This window comes from Bacillus rossius, chromosome 16, assembly GCF_032445375.1.
Source record: "Bacillus rossius redtenbacheri isolate Brsri chromosome 16, Brsri_v3, whole genome shotgun sequence".
Classification (NCBI taxonomy): domain Eukaryota; kingdom Metazoa; phylum Arthropoda; class Insecta; order Phasmatodea; family Bacillidae; genus Bacillus; species Bacillus rossius.
In genome coordinates, this window is record NC_086343.1 from 15,797,468 (window position 1) to 15,823,408 (window position 25,941).

Consider the following 25,941-nt stretch of genomic DNA (forward strand, 5'->3'; position numbering starts at 1 on the left):
TCAAGACTCCCAAATGATGTTTATGCATACATCCTTGGACATGTACATAAAATGGGAGGTAGGAGGATAAGGTACACTCAACTTAATGGTCACAAAATTGGTCAAGACAATACTGTATTTGAGACTCGCAGGTACGGAAAATGCTACCAAGTAAGTGAATCAAACATTTAAGCCGTACAAAGTTAATGACTCAGGGACATCTCGAAATATGTGTAACATACGATGGAAGTTTGAAAAAGTTTTTAAAGATTTTTCCCTTAATTTTTTTTATTAGGACGTTTAAACACTAACCGTTATCAGGATATTATAAAACAATGTGAGCCGGAAATTTATAACATCTAACCTCCGTAACGAGCAAGTTCATGTGGTCTCATGTTGCGAATACACATAGAATACGAAACTTGGACACGAAGTTTAACGTATAACTCTTTAAAATAATGCCTAGCGTTATAAACATACGCAAAGTGTGTTTTCAACTAAATTTCTGGACGCAAATCACACGTAGTTTCCGCACCCGCCGGTAGAATTCGCTGCCGGAGCAGCTACATTGACTACCGAATCATTCCATTTGTAGAGATAAATTTTAAACTATTTAATGAAACGGTTTTGATTAACACGAAAAAGACTTGGAAAAATACTAAACTCCGGCTTTGGACCAGATTTTCGACAAGAAATATAAACAAAATACTGCCCATCTTGTAAAAATTAACTAAACAGTTAATACGCTAAAGTTTACATTTGGCTTTTGTGAACTTTGGTCGACGCCATCCGCCACAGATGGCAGCACCGTGGTTACAGATTTACGTCCCATGCGAATTCCGTTCCATTCACGAAATTACTCCTACAATTTTGAATTTTTTGGTTTTTCTCTAGTTGTCAGATCTGTGTGTGGAAATATTTTGAAAATGGGATTTTGAGGCAGTTTTTTGTGTGTGTTACCCAGCCGTGGAAAACAATAGGAAATTTAACTTCTGAATGATCAAGATTCAAACAGTCAGTCAAAAAAAAATAGAAAATCAATTGCCCGATATATATTTTTTTAACAAACTGCAGACAAGAAAGTAGCATATATATTTGTCAACAAGTTTTCTAAGGCAGTTCTTGCGTAGTTGGGAACATTCGAAGAAACTGTCGGGAAGATGGCGAACATGGGACAGGAGGGGAAGAGAAGGAAGTGTCCAAGTAGCTTCTACTTCCCACACCAATACGTTTTGTTACGTCCCCTACGTGCGGGTTTATGTTGCTACGCCTTGGCTCCGCCATCTTGACGACTTCGGCGCCGCGGTTGCAAATTTCCGTTCCACGCGACTTCCCGTCCCGTTCACGAAATTACTCCTGCCAAGTGCCGCGTACCGGGTCGTTACCACAACGCCGAAATACCACAACGCCGAATGCCAAATTGACCGCAACGCCGACAGCTAGAAAACTGCTGGTGTACCACAACGCCGAAATACAGTAACGCCGAAAAATTGTTGCTGCGGGGAGGGGGGGGACGGCACAGGAGCAAAAATGAAAAAAAAAAAAAACAACTGAATGAATTTGTGTACCTAAGCTAACCTAAGCTAGCCTAACCTAGCCTAACCTAACCTAACCTTTTTGGCAGTCATGCAATGACATTTTTTCGGCGTTAATGTATTTCGGCGTTGCGGTAATTCGGCGTTGTGGTACACGGCAGTTTTTTTTCCAGCTGTCGGCGTTTGTCGTCAATTTGGCAATCGGCGTTATGGTTTTCGGCGTTATTGTACGTTCGGCGTTGTGGTATTTCGGCGTTGTAGTGTGTCCCCCCGGCGTACCTACAGCTGAGATGTGCACAAATCCCCCCTCCCCCCTTCCCAGTGGCGTAGCCAGGATTTGTGTATGGGGGGTGTTAAGAAGCATGCGCCCCCCCTCCCCACGTTTTAAAGCGGGGGGGGGGGGGTCCGGTGGTCCTCCCCCGGGAAAATTTGGATTTTAAGATGTAAAATAGTGCTATTTTAGAAGTTTTCGGTTCTTAAATTTAAATATTGTAATAGTAATTTTTTTTATTAATTTTAATTTGTAATTTGTTTGAGTGACGAATAAGAAAATAATTAAAGATTTGGTGCTAAGGGAGGGGGGGGGGTTGAACCCTTAACTCCCCCCCCTGGCTACGCCCCTGCTCCCCCCCCCCCCCCCACACACACACACTCCTCTGCACGTGGTGGCGCTCCGAGGAAACATGGCCACGAGCAGCAAGCCGGCGTCTCTCCCCGCGACTGTCGCGCCTCAGACGCCGCTACAAGACGACGACCGTCAGCGGGAGGTCCCACGGACAACTACTCAACCAGCCACCACACACAAAACAGCGACGCAGAGCTTTTTTTTTAAAAAAAAAAAAAAAAGAGGAGCTTTTTTAAAACACGCCTGAAGCCAGCCGTAGTTGTCGTTTGAGCACCCAGGAGTCGGGTTACCTTTATCACCTCCCGCCACGACATCCACCCAACTCTCCCCCAGACATATTTTTTTTTTCTTTTCCGGTTACTAAGATGGCCCGTGAAAACAAATCACCGGGTATAAATTTCCAGTAGGTATTAGCGACGCTCCGACTCTGCAAGCGAGAACGCTAGGGAGAGAGAGAGAGAGAGAGAGAGAGAGAGAGAGAGAGAGAGAGAGAAGAGAGAGAGAGAAAGAGAAGAGAAGAAAATTAAAAAGACGTGGAAAATTTTTTTTTCACGTTAACATTCCCCCTTCCTTCCCTCTTCTTGTTAGTGTGTGCTGCGGGAAACTTCGAGGGGGGTCGCCCCCTTCTCGTGATGTGTGTGTGTGTGTGTGTGTGTGTGTGTTTGGTGAAACTTGCGCCGCGGTGGGCGAGTGTTTCCACAAGAAGCGTGGGGAGGGGGGTAGTTGGTGGAGACAGCAAGAGAAATGGTGCGCGTGCTCTGTCAATCCATCAAACGTCGCCCGGCGAGGATGATGGGGAGGGAAGTAGGGGGGGGGGGGGGGTAAATAAGTGGCGAGAAGGGAGGAGGAAGAAGTATATCCGTTCCAGAAGGGCACTAAAACTTGTGTCCGGGGGGTGTCCAGTCTGCGCTGCTTGCCTTAGAGATTGTCCCTCGATGTACGATCTTTGTCACGTAACTTGTCTCTTGAATTAGACATTATTTTATCAATCACGGTCTTTTTTTTTTTGTGTGTTGAGGAGACGGATGGGGGCAATATCAAAATTAAAGAACAAAAAAAAAAACACTGAAACACGAAAAATTAATGTAAAATTACAGATATTTGTACTGGGTTCGGATTCTTACCCGGGCATTTACGCTTTGTGTTGTCTCAGTACCTACAATAGTTAAAGTTATTTGTAAACCGTTACTTGAATAGCTTTCCAATAATTATCGTGCACATTAATAAGAATGATAAAATAAAATAAATTCAAGTTATTGAATATTCGATTATTTTTTCCGTGGTTTAAAAAAATAATGCTTAAAAGAAACAACAATATAAAGTAAAAATAAGAGCATATTTTCGTACGAAATACTCAGCATCATCTCGAAAAACGTATGTCATTTATGTATAGGTAGCCAATTTTCTGTACAAAGTTGTAATATCTTTCTTGTAGTATTACAATATATTTATTGGTAACTTATTTCTAAAGGATTGTAAAATAGTCTACAGTAATTTTGTTTACTGTGTAAAAAGCAACACCTAATGTTTGTTTACGAATATCAACATGATGGCATTTTTACGATTCTTCCTGGCGAGTTATTTCCAACAAATTTAACGAATTTATAGCATAATATTATCCTTTACACAGATTGCGATTTGCTACGCTGCTCAATTGCCAACCAGACAACTTCAACTTCGGAACCACTCCATAGACTTATACCTCCACGTATACTCGCTGGTCTCTGGCTCGGCTACTAGCGCCGCTGTTGCGCGGACTCGCCGCCCCGGAAGCGCGATGATTGATTCCTGCGGCCATAGAGGAGCGCGCGCCGTCTGCGCCTCCTTGTTCAGGGGAGGGGGGGGGAGTTTGGTCAGCCCAGCAATCAGGTTGGCAGGCCTGTAATGGCTACCTATTAGACAACAAGATGGCGGCGAGCCCCGCGGGGCGACCGCGGGCGTCCGCGAGATCCACGCGACCGGGTTCACGAGGCGTGGTCACGCCGGCCGAGAGAGAGAGAGAGAGAGAGAGAGAGAGAGAGAGACGGAGAGAAAAGACGTTAGGATCGTCCAGAACAGAACGTGAAGCTCGCCTTTAATGTGCTAGCGGCAAATGCGAGCTTCTCGGCGTGGAATAAGAATTGTTTTGGTGGAGTGAGGAGGGGGGGGGGGGGGGGGGGAGGAGGACAGTGCCGACCAACTGACGGATCCTGCCCGCCTAAAGTTTCTCGAAACCGTGCGTGGTCTTGACCGTTCTTACGTTCTTCGAATGATCCATGCAATAGGAAATTTTTAGATTTAACACAATTTATTGGGCATACGCCATTCCAGTTTTGCATTGTTTGTCATGGAAAAACAATTTTCAAGAACGCAAGTTAAGAAATAAAAAATGAAACATAAACCCACAGGGACTAAGCCTAAATCAGCTATGTCGTTGTTTGTACACTGTGTTGGTCTGTGCTTTCATGACTAAATTGCTTCCACGGAATTCTGGTGCTGTCTGACAATTTAAGTTTGAATGTGTTCGTATGTGGTGTCGTTGTTGTGTTGTTCATAATAGTTTAGGTACACCGTTGGGTTTTTCTGTTTTTCTGTTTTCATATTTTATTGATAATCATAAAGAGCACAGGTTTAGGACAAAAAAAATATTATTGTAGAAATGTAATAATGATTCATACTTATCTGGACCTCCAGTTGGTTTCAGAAATGACATCTAGCCTTCTGAACGAGTAACGTTTTGTCATCTATGATCTAGGGCATCTTCGGTGCTCTAGGCTGCTAAACCATTACCTTCAGACCAAGAGTCGCAGGGTTCGTATGGCTATAATTCACGTCAGTGCCGTAGAGAGGATATTATTATTTTTATTTGGGGAGGGGGAGGGTTATAGAATGACATACCTATTCTCACACTCCGTTTATTGTAGAGTTCCAGTTTTGACGTTTGTATTTATTAATTTAAAACGTAATACTTTTGCAGAAACTTTAAAAATCATAGACCTATTTAAACAAATACATAATCAGCTATTGTATGGTAATTCATTCAGTATTTTAGCTCCTGACTACGGGCCTGGGTACCTAAGTTCTATTGCTAGAGGTAAGGCAAGGATAGTTTAGCTTGTTAGCCACCACCATTAACCTAAACACAAAAGTTAACTGAAGTAATAAAGAATTGGTAGGGTAACTTCAGAATTTTTTTTAATATTCTGTTAGGATACTGTGTATCCAAGGATGACCGAAATAAATTAAATTATTAAAAAAGAATGATTAAAAAATAACAACGCAACTACTGATTAAATAAAGATAATAAGTCACAACGTTCGAATCAGTTACGTGGTTACAGCGATGCAACGTGAACTTGACTAAACTGATATTACGACACTGGAAATTAATTGCGCATTTCTAACAAGGCACAAATTGAATACAAAGTCGGATGAATTGTTCACAAGGTAACAAGGGGATGTAATTAACTCATACACACCACCGCAGCTGCGGGAACAAAAATAACAAACCCACCTTCGCGAGGAAAAAAAAGTGTAAAAAAAAGACAGCGGAGCAAATTAGAAACCCGTTGTGTGTGAACCCAAAAGCATGAGACGCAGACGAGGAATTGAAGAGTCAGAAGAGAAAAGGAAGAATGAAGGAAGATGAAGGAAGGAAAAGGATAATAATTGCGGACTGTCCCGACGCTGATATAACTCAGCAACACACACACACACACACACACGCGCGCGCGCGCGCGTTCACAACGTAACACGCAACGCATTGCGAATCATGGGGGAAGAGGATAGATGTTCAGAAAAATTGATATTTTTTAATTCAACATTAACGCTGGACACTATATTTTGTAAGTTAAAAAACTTAATAGCGTTTTGACTAGCAAGTTTGAATAAAAACAACATAGTAAATTGATATTTCGCGACATAATATAACATTTGATTCGTATTTCGCACTCAGTACTGCCACCCTGATCTCGGTTTCCCCTAGTTTCCAGAAATGCTGGGATAATTCTTTAACAAAGGCCATGGCAGATTTCTTCTCAAATTCACCTGGATAGTAATATTGCAAGTATACCCGTCTCTAATGAATCATTGTTTTTGAAGAGAATATATTTCCAATTAAAAAAAACCGCTAATAAGTCGTGAAATTATCTTTACATGAATTTTGTCACTTGAATTGTCCAATTTTTCGTTAAATGTTCTAGAGTAGAAAAATGTCTGTTATTGGGAACGCTTATTTAAAGGTTATAACATTTATTTACACGTACAGAAAAATGGTTTTTCGACAATTTAAAAAAATCTATACACCCACGTATGCCATAATATACACGTAATACTTTAACAGGTGTTACCGAAGTTGCACGAGCGATAGGCGAACTTAAGGTAAACTTCGGAACCGTTCGGGGCAAACCGTAATTCGGGCGTGCCGAAAGATCTTTGTGAATGGCAGGGGAAGCCTAAGATGTACATCAGGTTCTGTCCCTGCCCGAACACGCCCGAATATTCACTTTCGGCAAACCTCGGGTTCATTTATATATATATATTTATATGTTTATTTTAATGTAGCTATACTAACCTAACTAACCGTCCATAGTGTTTTAATGTAGCTAACCTAACCGACCAATTTTAATATCTGAATTCATTTTTCCTGCGCAAAAATAAAAACAAATCCCCGAGGTTGGCCGAAGGTGAATATTCGGGCGTGTTCGGGCAGGGACAGAACTTGATGTAGCTACATCTCAGGCTTCTCGAATGGCAGGCTTCCCCATGTTCTTACCTTGGCAGAGCTTTCCATGGGGTTCCAGTAGACGGCGATGGCGTTGTGCGCAACCTCCTCGATGCAGCCCGCCAGACCCACGCTGTTCTTCGTGTCTGCGAACAGAACGAGCGGGGTTGTTCACGAGAGGCTGCTATACCAAGGGTGCCCACAAGGAGGGAGGGGGGGGGGGGGTAACGACGCAGACTGCGTCATTAAAATTTCAGGGGGGGAGGGTGGTTAAAAGACGAGAAAAATGTATATATTATTTACATAATTATAGCTTATAATGTGAAAAATACGTTTCTGGTGCTTTGATAATTGAAAGGGATCTTGTAAATCAAATTGGCAACCCCGCACTTTCCTCAACAAATGCAGTTATCTGTCGGTTCAGGATGGAAATATTACCTGATATGACCAAAATTATTATTAGAAAATCAGTTTAAATTAATGCAAAATGTGATAAAATATAATACTAAAAAAGTATAATATTATAAAATAATTGAGTAAATCATCGAGAAAATGGCATAAAAAATTTCGAGGGAGGGGGGGCGCATCATTAGGTTAGGGGGGGGGTGAGTCATAGTGTTTGGGGGGGGGGGGGGCACCTCTGTCTATACCGCAGCTCAACCTTAGATCGCAGCGTGCATTTTAATGGGCATTTATAGGGGCAGGCATTTTTCGCGAATAAATCTGAACGACTATTAGACTGCAACAAGGTATACCCGCACCAGAGGTTTCTTCCTTGTGATTGGCGGGCTGTATGCGAGAGAAGTCGTTGCCTTTTTTGACCGAGCCACTCAAGGACGCGTTTGCTTCCGCACTGAATTACTGCGGATTGGTGTTGTAACAATAGACATGCGCCTGAAAGAAACTCACCCAATCACAAAAAAAAAAAACAGACGATACTACGGTGTTTTTAACTTATAAAACTAATCTCGGAATCTTTTCACGAAATATGCATGGCCCTAGGCATTTACTTTCTCTTTCCAATGCGTGATCTCCGCCATTAGCGCTGTCCTTGTTTCGTTGTGCTCTGTTGCCGTGTGCACGCCATAGAGAGCAAAATTTACAGACAAAACTTTGTAATATAATGAGAATTAGTTTATTTAATGTATCGGAAAAATTGTACTGTGTAAGGTAAAATTTCCTGGTTTATTTCATGAAGGGCGTCATCCAATTATATATATATATATATATATATATATATATATATATATAATTTCTTAGGAGATTTAGTTGTAATACGCCATCTTGGTTTCAACCATTTTTGTTCACCATTTTTTATATAGGTATTTTAATTTTAAGAAACTTGACTCTTTTCAGCATTGCACATACTTTAATGGAATGTCTTTTTATTAATAGTGACTGACAAAATGTTGAAAATAGTTTATTTTGTGAAATAATAATTGGTGTTTAGCATTTAATTATTTTTTTTTTAATGTCAGAATGACTTGTTACTGTAATAAAACTGTCAGTGGACACTATTTTATGGTCTTCAAAATTCAAAAATAGTATGATTATAAAAATATTATGGTAAACGATGGTATACAAAATAAGACTTTTAATTTTAACAACTCGGGTTGTATCAATCTGGCAACAGTGTTCGTCAATAAATCTGTACTGCAATCTAAGAGTGAAACAGATTATAGGTATAGGTAGTAACTGTTCGACGCAGTGATCTGTAAATCAGAAGATAACGGAAAGGCTTTTTCACAATCATTGACTGCACGAATAAAAAAACTATCACCAGAGAAATGACAACGTAACATTCCTGCAGCAGTTTTACAAGATAGCAGTTACTAACTTCAGTACCACCACTCTAGAGTGATGTAATTAGTTTTTTTTCTTCCAAAAAAGGAAATGGTTAATGTTAAAATAGTGTATGGCTATTATTTCGTCCGCCACAATAACACAACCCAAAATGCATACGAATTTAAAAATCATAAATTATTGTTATATTCTCGAAAAAAAAATAGCCAGAAAACCATTCAATGCGCGATTTGTATCAAATAAGAGTAACACACAAAGAGTTAAGAAAGTTTGGGAAATTTTTGACTACTTAAACCCTGACTGTAAATAGCAGGTAATTAAAATTGGTGTTATTTGAAGAATATTATTGGTCGGACTTAAACCATAAGTCCGAACCAATTGTTAATTGAGTAATAAAACTCAAATCTTCCCTTTGCTCCAGGTCTGATATCACAATATAAAAAAAGAAAAAAACTAATAACATAACTGTAAACGAAATCTTACATCTACAAAAGAGTATGTCATAAATATTTTCCGGGCAGAATTGACAAAAAAAAACTTTGCGCAACGAAAAAAAGACATAGGCGAATAATAAAAAAACCAAGGTTAATTTTATTGAAAAGATGCGATCTCTTCACACAATGGGATATAAAGCATCTAAACCACTAGTTAACCTGGCTATCAGATTGAGCAAAATGTGCGTGCAAAGGATTTATCTTTATTTCTTTATAGCCACAGGCACGAAAGCTACATATAAGTAACACACATGGTCAACAAAAACACTTCATGGCAAAACAGCAAGATAAAACTGCAACTCTTATTATTATTTTTTTAATCACAACGACACGCACATTCAAAACGTTAAGTATTAAACGACATGACGTTATAAACTTACCGGTACATTCCTTGGTGCGCTTGCAAAAAAGAAAACGAGGTAACATTAAATCATTGATTTAAAATCTCGCAGTCCAAAACAATAAAAAATTTAATGCAATATAAACCTAATGTTTATCACATAAACGTTTGACAGAAGTTAAAATTAAAACACAAGTCAGATTACTGATGTGAAAATTAAACTTGCTGCGGCTTGTTTTTTAAATTTTTTTCCTCCAGTCAATTATCTTTAATCGCTACTCCACTAAAAACAGCTCCAAGCAAGTTTTACAATAATTACGTAAAACACAGAAATTTTCGTTGTTTCGAAGAAGCATGCGGGTGTAGCATGCATGTCAAGCCTTGGCTTCAGTCCAATTAGGTTGTCGAGAAAGCATCACTGCGTCACAAAGCAGATGCGCAGATGTTTTACACGGTAGCAGGCATTATATAGGCCTACCTTGCATGTATTGCATGTAAATTTACAGAAATGGCGAGAATAACAATGAAGTACTGAGACCTAATATGCTAATACAGCTAGAGCAACAATTTTCATTCTGAGGCACGCTTGTCGAAAGCGTATGGCTGATGTAATTGGAACTTTTAAGTTTCGTGTTAGTATTTTGCTACAAATAAGACTGCAAACTGTTATACACTTTCGATCACCTCCAAATTAATTTAACAATAGGGTAGAATCCAAATACACTTCAGTGATTGGGTCACAGTTTATCTGAAGAACTCTGGGCCACTGAAAAACTTTCAACAAAATAAAAATCGAATCTCAAGCATTCCAGCAAACAGGTATCACGAGTAAGTAGCCAATGAGCAGGTCTAATTTGCTAGAGGAGTGCATAGAGGATTATGGAGTCTATCCTATAGGATTTAAATCACGATTGTTTTCCGGTCTCTAGTAATAATTCACGCCTTGAAATATCAGTATCCAATAACAAACTTGAAAGGTGCTAGTGACTCAGTCATGTGCGACAAGTCACAGACGGTGCAATGATCCAGCAGCTAATCAACAAGCGAAATAGTCCTGATGTACAGGAACTTGGAGTCTAGCCTGATGCCAGAAAATAACGCGAAATTTGCATGTCTCTAGTGATGAACAACACATCAAAGCTGTGGACTATTTGAAAAATTAAATTTTGCAACTGTTAAGAACCGTTCGTGAACGAACATGATCATTTTTTGTCATATCAACTAAAATTCAAGTAAAATATAAATTAAATATGTTTTCAACTAAAATTACAAAACATTAACATGCATACAGTTAGAATACTTGCATTACAAACGGGGGTGTAAAACATATTTGCCTCGAATGGATCTGAATATAGTTTACAGGAAATTAGCAAGCAGTTAATTTTTCCCATTTATTCTTATTCGGTTGTCATGACGGATAATATACATGTAATTGAATATTCGGCATAAAAACAGATAGACATACTTTGGAAAGACTGATATAAAACCGAACAATCGATAAACTCGATAAAACAGGGATCTGCAAGACATGTTCGCCTCGACTTCGCTTGAAAGGAACATTTCACCTGACTTGTACCTACATTCACAAGTTTTTTGAGACGAATAAATGTAGCTGCACATGCTTGACTTTAAAAATTTTACTGATAAGAACTACCCTGGTTAAAAAACAAACAAACTAGTTTGCTGTTTCAATTTCAAAACATTAGGTAGGCCTACTAGACATTAATTGGTTTCATAAGATGCAAATGTACACAAACAAAACTCTTTGTTTGTGTGTAGCGGCAGTACTCGGCAACACGTCCATAGATCAGGATTGAGTTCTTAAAAATTAGCGGTACGAATTAGTTCCGTTCTTAAATTACAAGTGATTATACGACTGCAATTAATGGCGAGATACCGGAAGAATCCGCGTTTTCATTTAATTTTAGGATATGCACAAAACTTCTCTGCATACTCGGAGCAATGTCATATGTTCAAAGGCTGCAGTCTTATGAGATGTCACAACTTCGTAGTCTCTGATTTGATACTTCCGTTGTTGAGGGTCTCTCACTGGCTCAGAGTCCTTCCCATACAGAGACCTGCAAAATTCGCGGTGTACACTCGGGCAAATAACGCAAGTTTATTGGCTGCCGACTTGTAAGTCGTCTCAACTGGTTTTTCTGTAATTCGATCCTTCTTTGGTTGAGGGTTTATAACTGGTTGAGATTCGTCCAGATGAACAGTAAGCCAATAGCAAAATTATCTAAGAGGTATATGTGTTTGAATTCTAGCCTATCACCGAATGAATCCGCGAATTTTGCAGGTCTCTACTGATAACAAATAGCACAAAACAGCACAGAGTAAAATAGTTTGAATTCTAGCCCGTCACGAAAAAGTGACGAATTCCTCCGGTCTCTATTAATGGTTCATGAACGTCAACATACACTCAAGATACATTGTTATCCTTCACGCCGACGAATTTAAGGCGGCAGGAAGACAAACACCCTGAAAACCCAGGCTCGAGCGCAACGTGAATCAGTCTTGCCAACTGCACACGCAGGTCACGTGCAGGCAAGCACGCGCGCGCTTTTTAACGTCTGTGTCATGGCGGCGGGCGGTAGCGAGCAAACGGGCTTGCGTTTTTTGGTTGAAGAATGGGGGGGAGAAGGAGAAGGAACCGTGGGGGGGGGGGGGGGGGGGGGAATGGTAAGTTGTAATTATCGCTCTCACGACACGCGTTCCTGTTTGCCGCCGTCAGAGACGAGCTTTTAAAAATTGAAATCCGTCGACGACGTCCACTTCGCGACCTTTCCAAGACACGTCACTCGGAGGGAGAACGTGTCAGTGTCAGCGGCGTACGGTCCGGTGCGCGTGAAAACTGGAACCCCTGGCTGGACGGTAACTTGGAGGGCTGCCGCAGCAGGGCTCGCAAACTCACTAGACTGCTATAAAGGCTTATTCGTAGAGACCGGAAAAATTCGCGAATTCATTTCGCGATAGCCTAAAATACAAATCGTTATACCTCAGTGCTGCCTCTGCTATTGGTTCACAACTAACCTGGGTGACTCTGGGCCAATGAGAAACACCTAACCAAAGCTTTATCGAATCACAGGCTGCTGGAACGTCTCACAAGACAGCAGCCAATGAGTGGGTGGCATTTGACCGAGTGTACGTAGAACTGTGGAGTTCATCCTCGAGGTCATTGAACCCGCGAATTTTTCCGGCCCCTTCTTATTCGTAGGGCCATGCACATTTCGCGAAAAAATTCCGAGATTAGTTAAAAGTTCAAACACTGTAGCATTGTCTGTGTTTCGTGACTGGGTGAGTTTCTTTCAGGCGCATGTCGATTGTCGCAACACCAATCACAGTGATTCAGTGGGGAAGCAAACGCGTCCTGAGTGGCTCGGTCAAACAAGACAACGACTTCTCTCTCAGACGGCCACCAATCACAAGGAAGAAACCACAGGTTGCGGGTATACCTTGTTGCAGTCTAATAGGCGTTCAGATTTATTCGTGAAAAGTGAAGCCATTGCCATTCATTGGCCAAGCTACCCAGGACAGCGTTTCCCGTGATTGGCGCACCGGACATTCGCGTGTGCCTGAAAACTCAACCAATCACGAAGCACAGCGGATGCTACAGTGCTTCGACACTCATCTCGCAAAATGATTTCGCGAATAAAATTCATGCCTCCTACTAACGGTCCAACGAGAACACAGTTCAAGTGCATTCCAACCTCTCTCTTTCTCCAAAAACACATCGCGGATTTTTGTGGCTTCCACCTACTTGTCAAACCAGTATTCAGGCTCAGATTCCAGGCAGCTAGCGCTCTGGGCAGATAATCTTTAGCCGGCCCCTTCTTTTTCCAGTTCCCCCAAACATCATAAAATTTTAAAAATTCAAGCTTGTTTATTATCATTTTTAAAACAGCACATTTTTCAACTAAATAAGTACTGGCATAAGCTGTTTGTATTTTTTCTTATTTAAATTTCATAAATCGTTGCTGTTTTATACTTTTTTTATTATCACCGTAATAAAACATGAGTTATACTATAATTTATACTGCTAAGCGAGTTTTACATCTATTTCTAAAGTATTTGGTTTAAGGCCTAATATTTTTTTAAGCACACTGCGGTGGTTAGCATAAACTAACATTTCCCCTTGACATGTATTTTTTATTTTTAAATCGTATCATTACCGTACGTTAAAAAAAAAATATATATTTTTTTTGTCCTTCTGTGTTTATCGTATTTCAAATCCTCCCGCCTTTCAATAACCGGCGCTCTTGGCAAATGTCATGTTGGCCCGCAGGCGAGCATAACTTCGTGGTTCTCCGGCGGGGGTCGCAAAACTAGAGCGACTAGTGATCACGAAACACAACCGAAACATTCACGACTATCCTGTGCGATGGTCTTAGATGAATGTAAACTTTGTAAATGCCAAAACAGAAGAACTGCCTAGAAACGACTGAACGGGTTGAACATTAATAAATCAATAAAATTCACTGACTTCAGTTGAAAACTGTACAGATTTATTGACTCGGAACCAAATTACATCGATTACTACGTGAAAAATGCTGTTACCAAATACCATATACTTTTTGCTATTAAAATAATAATAATAATAATAATAATAATAATAGGGACCCTTTGACAAAATTAAATAAAAGCCTACAATTAAAATATAACAAAATAAAAGTATGATAAATATTACAATATTTACTTTTACACTTCAAAAAAAGACGTGCAGCTCTATACTAACACCTTAAAAATTATTAGATACATATTAATTAAAAAAGATCATGACTTTCACAATTTAATCTTTCAACAAAAAATAGGTATAATAAGTACATAAAAAGGATGGTTTCTAAGATTTTTTTTTTTAAAGTTCCACAAAAGTTCCCTACCAAACAATTTTTGTTATTCAGAAGTTTCGCCGATGTGGGTACCCAACTTAATCAAAACAAAAAAAAAAATATATCCTCTCATATAACTTTTCGGTGAGCTAACCAGTTTTTTTTTTAAAGCATGCTAAAGTCGTAGTCACTTGCCATGAAAACGTGTCTCCAGTCTAATGGTAAAGTTACTGCCAGCAGGTCCACACTAAAGGTTTTACTCGTGTAAAGCTCCAACATTTGCGCCGCAATTTCAACCACGCTCGGCGACGTAACAGCCCGTATATATATATATTTTGTTAACAGCTTCGTGAATTTTCGAAACTGTTACTCTGTTCGACGAAGTCCCCGTTGCTTCTCTGGTCCGGGCCATAAAGTTGGCACGAGCAATATCGAATTTGTAAAAATTTATAACTTGACAGTTTCTCTTCGCACTATCGCAGGCGGCACACACACAATCAGCGGGAGAAATTGCACAGCCACACACCATCACGGCCCGTGGCCTGAGCAGCCGTCGACCGTTATTTTCATTTCCCGCGAAACTCTGGTCGCGAGATAAGCCCCGAGACGCGGCTCGCACGTCACGGGGACGCTCCACAACGCCGAACGTACAATAACGCCGAAAACCATAACGCCGAATGCCAAATTGACTACAACGCCGACAGCTAGAAAACTGCTGTGTACCACAATGCCGAAATACATTAACGCCAAAAATGTCATTGCAGGACTGCCACAAACGTTAGGTAAGGTTAGGTTAGGTTAGGTTAGGCTAGGTAAGGCTAGCCTAGGTTAGGTTAGGTTGTGGTACGTTTTTCGGCGTTACTGTATTTCGGCGTTGTGGTACACAGCAGTTTTCTAGCTGTCGGCGTTGCGTTCAATTTGGCATTCGGCGTTATGGTATTCGGCGTTATTGAACGTTCGGCGTTGTGGTATTTCGGCGTTGTGGTAACGACCCGCACGCCACTCGTTCGTCCCGACCGCCCGACATCGACTGCTGATCGCGCCGAGGCATAACACACACCCGCGTCATCAGCCAGGTTTTCCCCCTATATTCTACCCACACATTCACCGCCATCTATCGGCAAACGATCACACTCCTCAATTTCCAAACCCAATTAGCGCCGTATCATTAGGGGCAGGAAATTTTCGCGAAAAAATCTGAACGCCTACTAGACTGCAACAAGGTATACCCACACCAGCGGTTTCTTCCTTGTGATTTGCGGCCGTCTGCGAGAGAAGTCGTTGCCTTGTTTGGTGCACGAGCCACTAAGGACGAGTTTGCTTCCTCACTGAATTAGTGAGATTGGTTGTTGTAACAATCGACATGCACCTCAAAGTAACTCACCCAATCACGAAACACAGACGATGCTACAGTGTGCTAACTTTCAGCTAATCTCGAACTCTTTTCGCAAAAAAAAATAAATAATAATGCATACTGACAACAAACCCAGCCAGCCACGGAACGCAGAAAGTGCTGCAAATTTTTTAACGCACAACTCGGGGTGGAAATATTTTCAAGGGGAAAATAATGGACCCTACGGGTTTTGGTCGGCGAGTTCATCATCGCTGTTCGAGTTCGACCCGTAATTGCAAGCGGAGAGCGTCCAGGGGTTAACGTTATAAACGAGGTCGGTTTTTTTTCGCTTCTGGACGTCCAACTATTCTGCGGTGCCTGAAGGCCGCTTGGAGAAGAGAGAGAGAGAGAGAGAGAGACAGAGAGATGGAGAGAGAAAGAGAGAGAGAGCGCATGCGGTTTTTAAGGTTACCCGGGTTCGTCGAACTCCGCGGTCCGCCTGCTGGACCCCTGCGGCACACACGCATGCACGCACGCACACACGAGGGCGGGCGGTCAGTTGGGATGAGAGAGAGAGAGAGAGAGAGAGAGGAGGAGAGAGAGGAATAAAAAAAATTGTGTTTCTTTCCTTTGCCCTCGGGTCGTGACCCACCCTCTCCCAGCTACTCGCTAAAGCGACGCCTGGCGTCTAGCGGACGTTAGCTGGCCTAACCTCCTCTCCCTCACCTACATCTCTCCCACCTCCCCCCCCCTCCCCCTCGCCCACAAACACTACAGCCGGACAACTGATTTCACGCCCGTCAAATCCTCCCGGAGCGACGTACACATCTTAACGTGTTCGCTGTTTGCATCGCATCCTCGCAGGGCTACGGTCATCGATAGGGCCAGGCATTTTTCGCGAATAAATCTGAATGCATTTTAGACTGCAACAAGTAATACCCGCACCAGAGGTTTCTTCCTTGTGATTGGCGGCCGTCTGCGAGAGAAGTCGTTGCCTTTTTTGACCGAGCCACTCAGGAGGCGGTTGCTTCCACACTGAATTACTGCGATTGGTGTGCTGACAGTAGACATGGTACCTGAGAGAAACTCACCCAATCACGAAACACAGTCGATGCTACAGTGTTTGAACTTATAACTAATCTCAGAATCTTTTCGCGAAATATGCACGGCCCTAGTCATCGATAGTTAAGGAGACCGGGAAAATAAATCGCGATATCATTTTGCGATAGGTTTGGAATCCAAACACGTTCACTTCCGCTAACTTTAGGACTGTGCGCCGATGAGAAACTTTCTACACGAAAATAATTGTCGAAATCACATTCATTCAGTGAACAGGTCTCATAAATCATTAACTAGCCAACGAGAAAAGTTGGCATTTAAGCATTTAAACCAGAGTATGTAAAGGATTTTGGAGACATATCCTAGAGATATGTAGTAGAAAGCGGGAATTTTTTCCACTCCCTCCATTTTCATATGCGAACTCGAGCAGAGGTCACTCGCTTATTGGCTGCTGGATTGTGAGACGTCTCAGCTGTGTTATCCGTGATTCGATACTTCTTTGCTTTGAAGCCTCTCACTGAACCATAGACCTCCGGATAAACCGTAGCCGATCGTGGAAGTATTTGAAAAGGTGTACGTATTTAAGTATCGCGTGTACACCCTAGTACCCTCTTTATGAGGTGTTGGTGTGCATGTCACAATTGTAATAAAGAAATAATTTTAGCCTATCGCGAAATGAATTCAGCTAATTTTTCCAATCTCTACTCATCAATATACGAAACCACACCTAATAAACATACAATACAAAAGCGAAATGGCAATTTTTTTTATGCGTGCGTGTGCTATGTCTTTTCTGATTGGCTCCGCGGGGCCAAGGTTAACGGCCACGGTGTCAGAAAGATCTAGCTTTGGCTAGCTCCAACACCTAGCTGTAGGTCAACATCTTGGGAACTGATCGGCTTACTATTATAGTTAGGGGCATGCAATTTTCACGAAAAAAAATATCCGAACGCCTATTAGACAGAAAAAATTTATACCCGCACCAGCGGTTTCTTCCTTGTGATAGGCGGCCGTCTGCGAGAGAAGTCGTTGCCTTTTTTTTTTTTGACCGAGCCAACTCAGGACGCGTTTTATTTCCCCACTGAATTACTGTGATTTATTGTGGTAACAATCGACATGTATCTGAAAAAGAATTCACCCAAGGACGAAACACAGACGATGCTACGGTGTTTTAACTTATAACTAGTTTGGAAATATTTTTTCGCGAAATATGCATTGCCCCAAGCACATTACTTTATTACTTCTTGGATCGCAAACGTTTGCGCTCCTGATTGACACTTGTCATTGGCTGTACAACAAGCCCCGAAGAACTAGAAGCATATGAAAAATGCCTTATACATAGGGACAGGAAAAATTCGCGGGTTCAATGACCTCTAGGATGAACTCCATAGTTCTACGTACACTCGGTCAAATGCCACACACTCATTGGCTGCTGTCTTGTGAGGCGTCCCAACGTAGCAGCCTGTGATTCGATAAAGCTTTGGTCGGGTGTTTCCCATTGGCCCAGAGTCATCCAGGTGAGTTGTGAGCCAATAGCAGAGGCAGCACTGAGGTATAACTATTTGTATTTTAGCCTTTTGCGAAATGAATTCGCGAATTTTTCCTGTCTCTACTTATACAGAATGTGTCTCAATTCGACCAACAAACGTCCGCTACGGGTTCATCACAACAAAATAAGTTGGAAACATCTTTACGACTTATGGTCTTAAGTACTTCCCGAGGCTGGTATACGTCTTTGAATTTGTAACTAACATTTTTTTCTTTTAAATATTAAAGTATTTATGAGCACTGAGTTTCTAGATTTACGTTTTTAATTGAATGAAGTTCTTCGACCACCGCGAAATTTGTCGCTATAGAAAAATATTTTCATTTATTAATTTTTTTTTAGGTTTATACTCAATTTTACTCGTTGCTACGTCATATGATTTGATTTCTTTCACAAAAAAAAACTATTTAATTTTTTCAGGCCTTTAAAGTCATCAGAATTTTTATGATTTTAAAAGGCTAAAAAAATATAATTTGAAACCGCACCACGCAATAGTCACCAGCATTGCCTTTAAACAAAAAAAATATGTTTCCGTTATTTATTCCATTTGAATCTCCTTATCCATACTGAACAAAAATGTTACAAATTAAAATTTGCCAGATAATTATGCGATAAGTATGGTGTGAAAGATATATATATATATATAAGATAAGTATATATATATATAAGATATATATATATTGTTGAATTACGGCCACTTAAAAAGACTACCAGTTTAAAAATTTTAAGCGTAAAAAAATAATAAAATAATGACCTGGAACGGGACATACACCTCTTTAAGTTATTCCGCCGATGGCGTAACCCCAGGGGCCATTTTGTACCCAATCGTGCCTGCTTCCTCGATGGGAAAACCTCCCCCCCCCCCTTTTTATCCCCTTCTCACCTGACGTAAACATCCTTCCTATAAAAATTCGTCTCCCGTTCTTTTACGACCCGGAGGCAAGTGATTAAGAAACCAGGTCCCCTCCGTCTCATGCGCACAGTTCTTCTTCGGGTTATTTTTTCGCTCGGACGCGACCTGGTAGGAAGGAGGGAATTAACGCTCGGTAAACGGTTCGCGTATGGCCGACGACGATGGGCAGTCAACCTGAGCTAATGTCTCCCCCGTTGTCGACCCGATCTCTCGCTCGTCCGCGGAAGCTGTCCTGCCCAATTAAACTACTTCAATCGCGTATACCGTTTCGCGAAGAGTCACGTTCGCCGGGCGGCATGCTTACTCCTCGTGGGTCGGACCGTTCTGACTTTTGGGGCCCGAGCGAGACTTGGTGGGTTCACTGAACTGCAGGCTGGACTTATCGAACCATTGGCCATTTCCCCACTGGCCGCTGCCGATAGTCCAAGGCCCAGGATTCTAATTGGGTAGGACTCGTACTTGGTAGTGGTGCTCCGATCGCTTGGATTCCCTAGCCTGATGCGGATTCGACGTGGTGAGCGACGACACAGCTCCGGTACTAGCTTGGACAACTAGGAGAGGTTGTAAAGACCTCCACCGGACCACGGGTTCACTGGGTGTTTTGAGGGGTCCCGGTGTGATGTGGGAGATCGGGGATAAAGTCTCAGGGCTCAGGACACAGTCAACTGTCTGGTCAGCTGAGTGAGGCGGTGACCATGCTGGGTTGGTGGCCCCAGCCGCTGGTCATTGCCGAAGCCCTAACACCCTCCCGATCAAACAACAGGGAGTGATCCCTAACAGTTCTGTTTTAAATAAGCTCTGACATGTATATAAAACCAACTGGAAGTTTCTCCAACCCTACCCTGATAGGACGTGTATGTGAGAGGGGAATGTGAGAATTGCCGGCCGTAGGTAGGAATAATATGCCGATTGCAGTTGCTATCTGTAAAGTGAACAAGTCGAGTGAGATTTGGCAGAAAGGTAGAGTCAAAATCATAAATCTTAATCTCTGCCTCATGCTGCCAATAAACCTTTAATACGAAATTCAAACACGTAGGATAATTCTAAACGATGCCGAGCGTGATAAATATACGCAAATTATGTTTCAAACTACGTTTCTGGACGCGAATCACGTGTAGTTTCGCACCCGTCACTATAATTCGCTACCGGAGCAGCTACGTGAACTATTGAATCATTTGATTAGCAGACCTAAATTTTACAACTATATAACGAAACGGCCCCGATTACAGCAAAAAAAGACTTGAAAACAAAATTACCAAACCCCGGCATTGCACCTGATTTTCGACAAAGGAATTTTGTTAAAACACTGCCCACCTTGTTAAAACTCATTAAACCGTAAATACTACAAAGTTTCCCTTTGCCTTCTTGAGAACATAGACTTATAATCTGATATTTTAGGTGATGTTTCATTCAAGCAAAAAATTGTAAAACCAAGGAAAATATGATCGAATAATAAACAATTTCACTTAACTTTGTGCTCATTTAATACTGGAAAGCTGTTCAGGAAACGATTTGCAAATAAATTTTTTACTATTGCAGGTACTGGAACAACACAAAGCATAAATGCCCGGGTAAGAATCCGAACCCGGTATTACTCCGAAGACAAAATTTTTTTTGTAGTGATGCAGCTGTTTTCATGCAAATGTACCAATTTGCAAACGTCTGAAATTTCTTTTTCATGAATACTTTTTGTTCCATAAAAAAAATATTTAAAGTCCACCAAGTGGATGAAGTGGATGAAGGAAATCCTCGTGGCCTGGATGCTGCGCTTTGGGACCGGCTCTGACAACAGAAGGAGGCGCAGAATTTTGACGCAGACCCTAACTTCGGAGGCTGCGAGTGCGCAGAACTCCAGAAGGCAGCTCAAGTCTGTGGCCAGCGGTCTGTGGATCTGCGGTCTGCGGCTGTTCGTGAGCCACCCCCCTCTACCCCCTCAGATCACCACACCTGCTCAACACACTAGTAACTGAGCCCGCCGGTTGGATGGTTTGTTACTCCCCACCGGCAACGTGACACGACTCGAACAGAAAATAAAAATAAAAACATGGCTGCCACGCGCGTTAGAATTGAAACTTCACAGATAAGAGTGATAGGTAGATGCAGGCATTTTTCGCGAATAATTCTGAACGCCTATTAGACTGCAACAAGGTATATCCGCACCAGAGGTGTCTTACTTGTGATTGGCGGCCGTATGTGAGAGAAGTCGTTGCCTTGTTTGACCGAGCCACTCAGGACGCGTTTGCTTCCTCACTGAATTACTGTGGATTGGTGTTGTAACAATCGACATGCGCATGGAAGAAACTCACCCAATCACGAAACGCAGACGATGCTACAGTGTTTTAACTTATAACTAATCTCGTCATCTTTTCGCGAAATATGCATGGCCCTAGTGATAGGAAAATTTTCTAGGGTACTCTAATGTTTGAAACACGCGTAATCATGCTTTGAAAATATACCTTTATTTAACATTGTCTGTCAATGTCTTCAATGGAATCTTAGAATCAATCAGTGGGTTTGTGACAGCTAATATATGATACATATATAACCCTATCGGAAATGTCTGTACGAATTGTCACCATTCGAATGCTAACCCCAGTTCCCAACCTCATAGTTGAGAGTTTTAAGTTGCGAAACTGTTTGAAAAGTATGCGAAAGTATGTAGATGTTTTTTTTAAAAAAGTATTGGATAATATACGAAATCATACACACATACAATCGTACCAACATGCATGCATCTACGATCTCTTGAACACGTTCTCCAAAACAAAGAAAATGTTTTACTGTTACTAGAGCCATTATTATTTCGCTAATGCATCGGATGTCAAAGTAGATTTGAAGTGTATATATACGATTTAAAAACAATACAAAAAATATTATTCGTGTATTGACGTTTTCAGGGTTTTGAAGCGAAACTTCTTTGCTGAGGAGGCTACAATTTTCGAGCGTTACGAAAATTCCGATTGCATGAGAGGAACAGTCAGGTAAATGGTGGGAGAACCGGTAGAGGAGGAGAGTGCGTCAGCGGTGACGCCACTACAACGCATGCACCAGCGGTCGAATGGGAAGACGGAAAAGGAGGAGGTAGAAATGTCGCACCAGTGATGCTACGGAATTCGTAACGTTTCTTGTGTTTGTTTACTTCTCAGTTTTCGTAACGGCTAACGATTTAGGCTCCCATATTTTTTAATTTTATTTTATATAAAGTATCTACAAATTATTTATTCGCGTGGAAAAGAGTTATTGATTAGTACAATTAGCTATACAAGTACATATAATTAATTTTGATGTGAATAGTGTGTTCGAAAATGTAAATAATTTATCTCTATCTATGCCTAATAAGCAAGAATATTCACTTCTGTCGCGGGTGGATTCGATTCTACGCACACACTTGTTTTTCTGACCACACCTCTACAGAGTAGTAAAAAAAAAAATACTGTCCCTTACTGGAATCCCGTATTGTGTAGGCAACCCGCACAGCAGTGCAGCTAAGCGTGTTGCAAAACCTACATCGTGAGGCGCTTACACCTGTCGACACAAATAAGAATGAAGTTTTACTCAGGAGAATTCGGTAGCAAAGTAGACTTCAATCACACAGACCAGAAAAATTCGTGGACCCATAACCAATTAAATATCGAATCACAGACTAACAAGGTTGTGACGTCTCACGAGTCTGCAGCTAGTGGACAGTGTACACTTCTTCAAGTATCCAGAGGATTGTGAATTCTACCCTAACTAAGGTTATTGAAACCACGGATATTTCCAGTCTCTCGTAATTATATTATAATGTTGGACCAAACGGCAGGCATCTAAGAAACCAAACTTAGCCTAATCTCACAAATAAAAGGTCACAAAAAACATTCCGGAATTCGAAAACACGCGAACCCTCGCCTCAACCTACTGCGCTACGGGAGGTACAAGAAGAATCTCCTCTAGCTTATTTCGCGCGAGTACTGGAGTAAAAACAACATGCGTGCGTGCGTGACGTGACAACGCCCTCATCGAGGACGGAGGAGCGTGGAAAGGGGGGAGGGATGAAGAAAGCTGGGGAAGGGGGGGAGCAAGACGTATAATACAATCCCCGTGTAGCGAGGAAAGGAAACCCGAATCTCCAGGACGAGATACTGTTTCCCCCCTCTCGGTGACGAGGCTGGGAAGGGGAGAAAAAGGGGGAATAAGTCAGGGGTGTGAAAAACGTGAGTTCCACCGCACGGGTTTTAAGATGTAAAGAGATCAGGGGTGTGCAACAAGAAGGTAGAAGACAGATACGCACAAAACGTCCAATTACAATAAGAAAGGCCGTACATTGAAAAAACAAAACAATTCTCAAGAAGTAGCTTGTAATACTACAAGAAGGGCATTGTAACTTTGTACGACACCTGGCTTAACTAATTTTTGCATAGGTATTTGAAAAACCTTATTTTCGAGATAATGCTGAGTACGTCTTACGAAAATTGGCGCATAATTTAATATTTAATTGGTATTCATTGAATAATAATTTTTTAAACAATGGAATAGTTTTACTACTTTGTGTTTTAATGATTATTAATGTGCGCAGATAAAATACTGGAAAGATATTCAGGGAAAAGTTTACAAATAACTTTAACTATTGGATGTACTGGGACAACACAAAGCATAAATTACTGGGTAAGAATCCCAACCCAACTGCGAACACTATTTTTTTAGTAATACAGAAATGAAAATATAAAAATATTCAAATATATCTAATTTGACACGAAAATTATTCTTTCATTTATAAAAAAATCACAGCGTAGAGAGACGAAGAAGGAGCAGTCATTTAGAACTAATGTATATTTTGTTGAAAATTTTGTTTTTATCGGTGGGTATTTTGGAAATTTTTTAAAATTATGTATATATGTACTCACAAGACATTGACATTTATTTTGTTTAAATTGTCCGTTTTATTAATTTTGACAGATATGTGAAGAGTTCAGAAGATACTAATTTACACATATTCCTTGCCCGGAACTTCTCTCGCCGAAAGCCATTCACCAACTCACTCCATTTTCTTCTGTATGAATTTTCAGACTGAGGAAAAAAAATGATCTTGGAAAATGACAACTTTGTGGGTCTGCAATAGGTTTTTAAAGGCAACAGCAATCAATCTTCATTAGCAGCAGCATTATAACCGGTACACGATACGTTCTCGATAATAAGTTAGTTAATTGTATTTCTTTCAGTTTGATGTACGGTTTTATAATATCTCAAACTATGCTTGTTGTCATCGTTGAGGGCAATGGCGCAAATCTGTAGGGAATCACAAAGGGAAGTGGGTCAGTAGAATCTGAGGCCTAAGGGTTTTGTGCGTGTGGGTGAACTACAAAGGTCATCTGCCTGTGCGGTTTAGGTCTATATTCATTCAATAAGTCTAAAACTTTATAATATCAAAAAAAAGTTTTTCCTTTAAATATAATTTTGACATTAGTAATACGTTTATATTCATTTCGCAGTTACTACTGCAGGATTCCCATACTCTTAAAGGGTATTAGGCCCGGCCATCTTGGATGTTTTCATATTTTTGCTATAATTCTAATTTTGAATTATTCATCCCATGTCAAGGCATCCATCAAATTTCCCAGATTTTTCTATACCTCGCTTCAACCACATATTTACTAACAGGCTCTAAAGCGCCGCTAGGAAGAAATAACTTATAACTTTACGCAGGTGACTACAGCTATCACGATAATCACACACTTTCACAAGGGTTGACTTGAACAAGTAGCCAAAGCTAAATCCTATGGCATGTAAAATTTTTTTAGCACGGCCACTTTATTGGAAGGAAAATTAACATATCGGAAATCGTAAGAATGCGAGGCCTAATCCGACTTATTGCACATAACTTCTCTAAGTTCTCTCTGTTGTTGCTTTTCTACCAAAACTTTTCTCGACCTCATTTTTCAATATTGAAATATAAGATAAATATATTACACCTTGAACAAGTTTCCACCACACGCAACAAGACAAATTGACCATAAAATCTTTTTTTCCAGCACAATTCACCGTTTGCACTGTTATCATTTCCATCAATGCTACGTAACCAAAACCTGCCAGTTATAATATAAAACCACGATCAAACTCTAAAATAATTCATGATTGATCGTGCTTAAAATGATTAAAACAGTACACGGTTGGTTCATTTAATTTTTTTAACTTCCGTTTAATTAATTATAATTAGATGGGTTTTCAACTAGACGTGAATTTTTCATTTAAGTACAAGCACGTTTTAAAACATTAAAGACATAATAGTATTAAAAAAATATTACTAATTCAGATTTGGTGATTAACACTGCTAATTTCCCTGTGTTTTCCCGGTTACGAAGACAAATTTTCAATTCACTGAGTTTTAACTTCCCTCCCCCCCTTCCCTCTTACTTGAAACCAATCAAAGCATTCACGCCCAAGATTGTGATTGAAGAATTTTGGCTCCCACAACTCATACCTACATTTCTCATAGAGTGCAGAACTACAAGAGAGTGGAAACACCGTTCCATAAACTGGGGAACTTTCCCGCCAGCGACATCTAGGAACGTGTCTGGGAACTGCTTGGAGCACTCACCTGCGTCCAGTATCCTCTGCTTGACGCTGTGCTGGCGGCCGTGCCAGAACTGCCACGCCTTGATCTCGTCCTCGGGGCTCTTCTCCTCTCGGAACATCAGCATCACGATGCTCTGCGAACATCGCGACGTCGCGGTTAGTTTCCGCCGAGCGCCGCCAGGCTGCGCTCACCAACACTCACCCGCGGGTAGTTGTAGCACAAACACAG

At 41.0% G+C, this 25,941-nt stretch overlaps 1 protein-coding gene across 4 annotated transcripts in view; it reads right to left on the reverse strand.

Annotated features, from left to right (window-relative positions):
* LOC134539866 (protein grainyhead) overlaps window positions 1-25,941 on the reverse strand; it is a 272,758-nt gene that overhangs the window by 47,280 nt on the left and 199,537 nt on the right. For all 4 annotated transcript variants that reach the window (XM_063382210.1, XM_063382208.1, XM_063382207.1 and 1 more), the window contains exons 6-7: window positions 25,735-25,846; window positions 6,892-6,986 (exon numbers count right to left, since the gene is read on the reverse strand). In XM_063382210.1, the coding sequence (XP_063238280.1) occupies window positions 6,892-6,986; window positions 25,735-25,846 (207 nt within the window). The remainder of the gene's footprint in view (window positions 1-6,891; window positions 6,987-25,734; window positions 25,847-25,941) is intronic.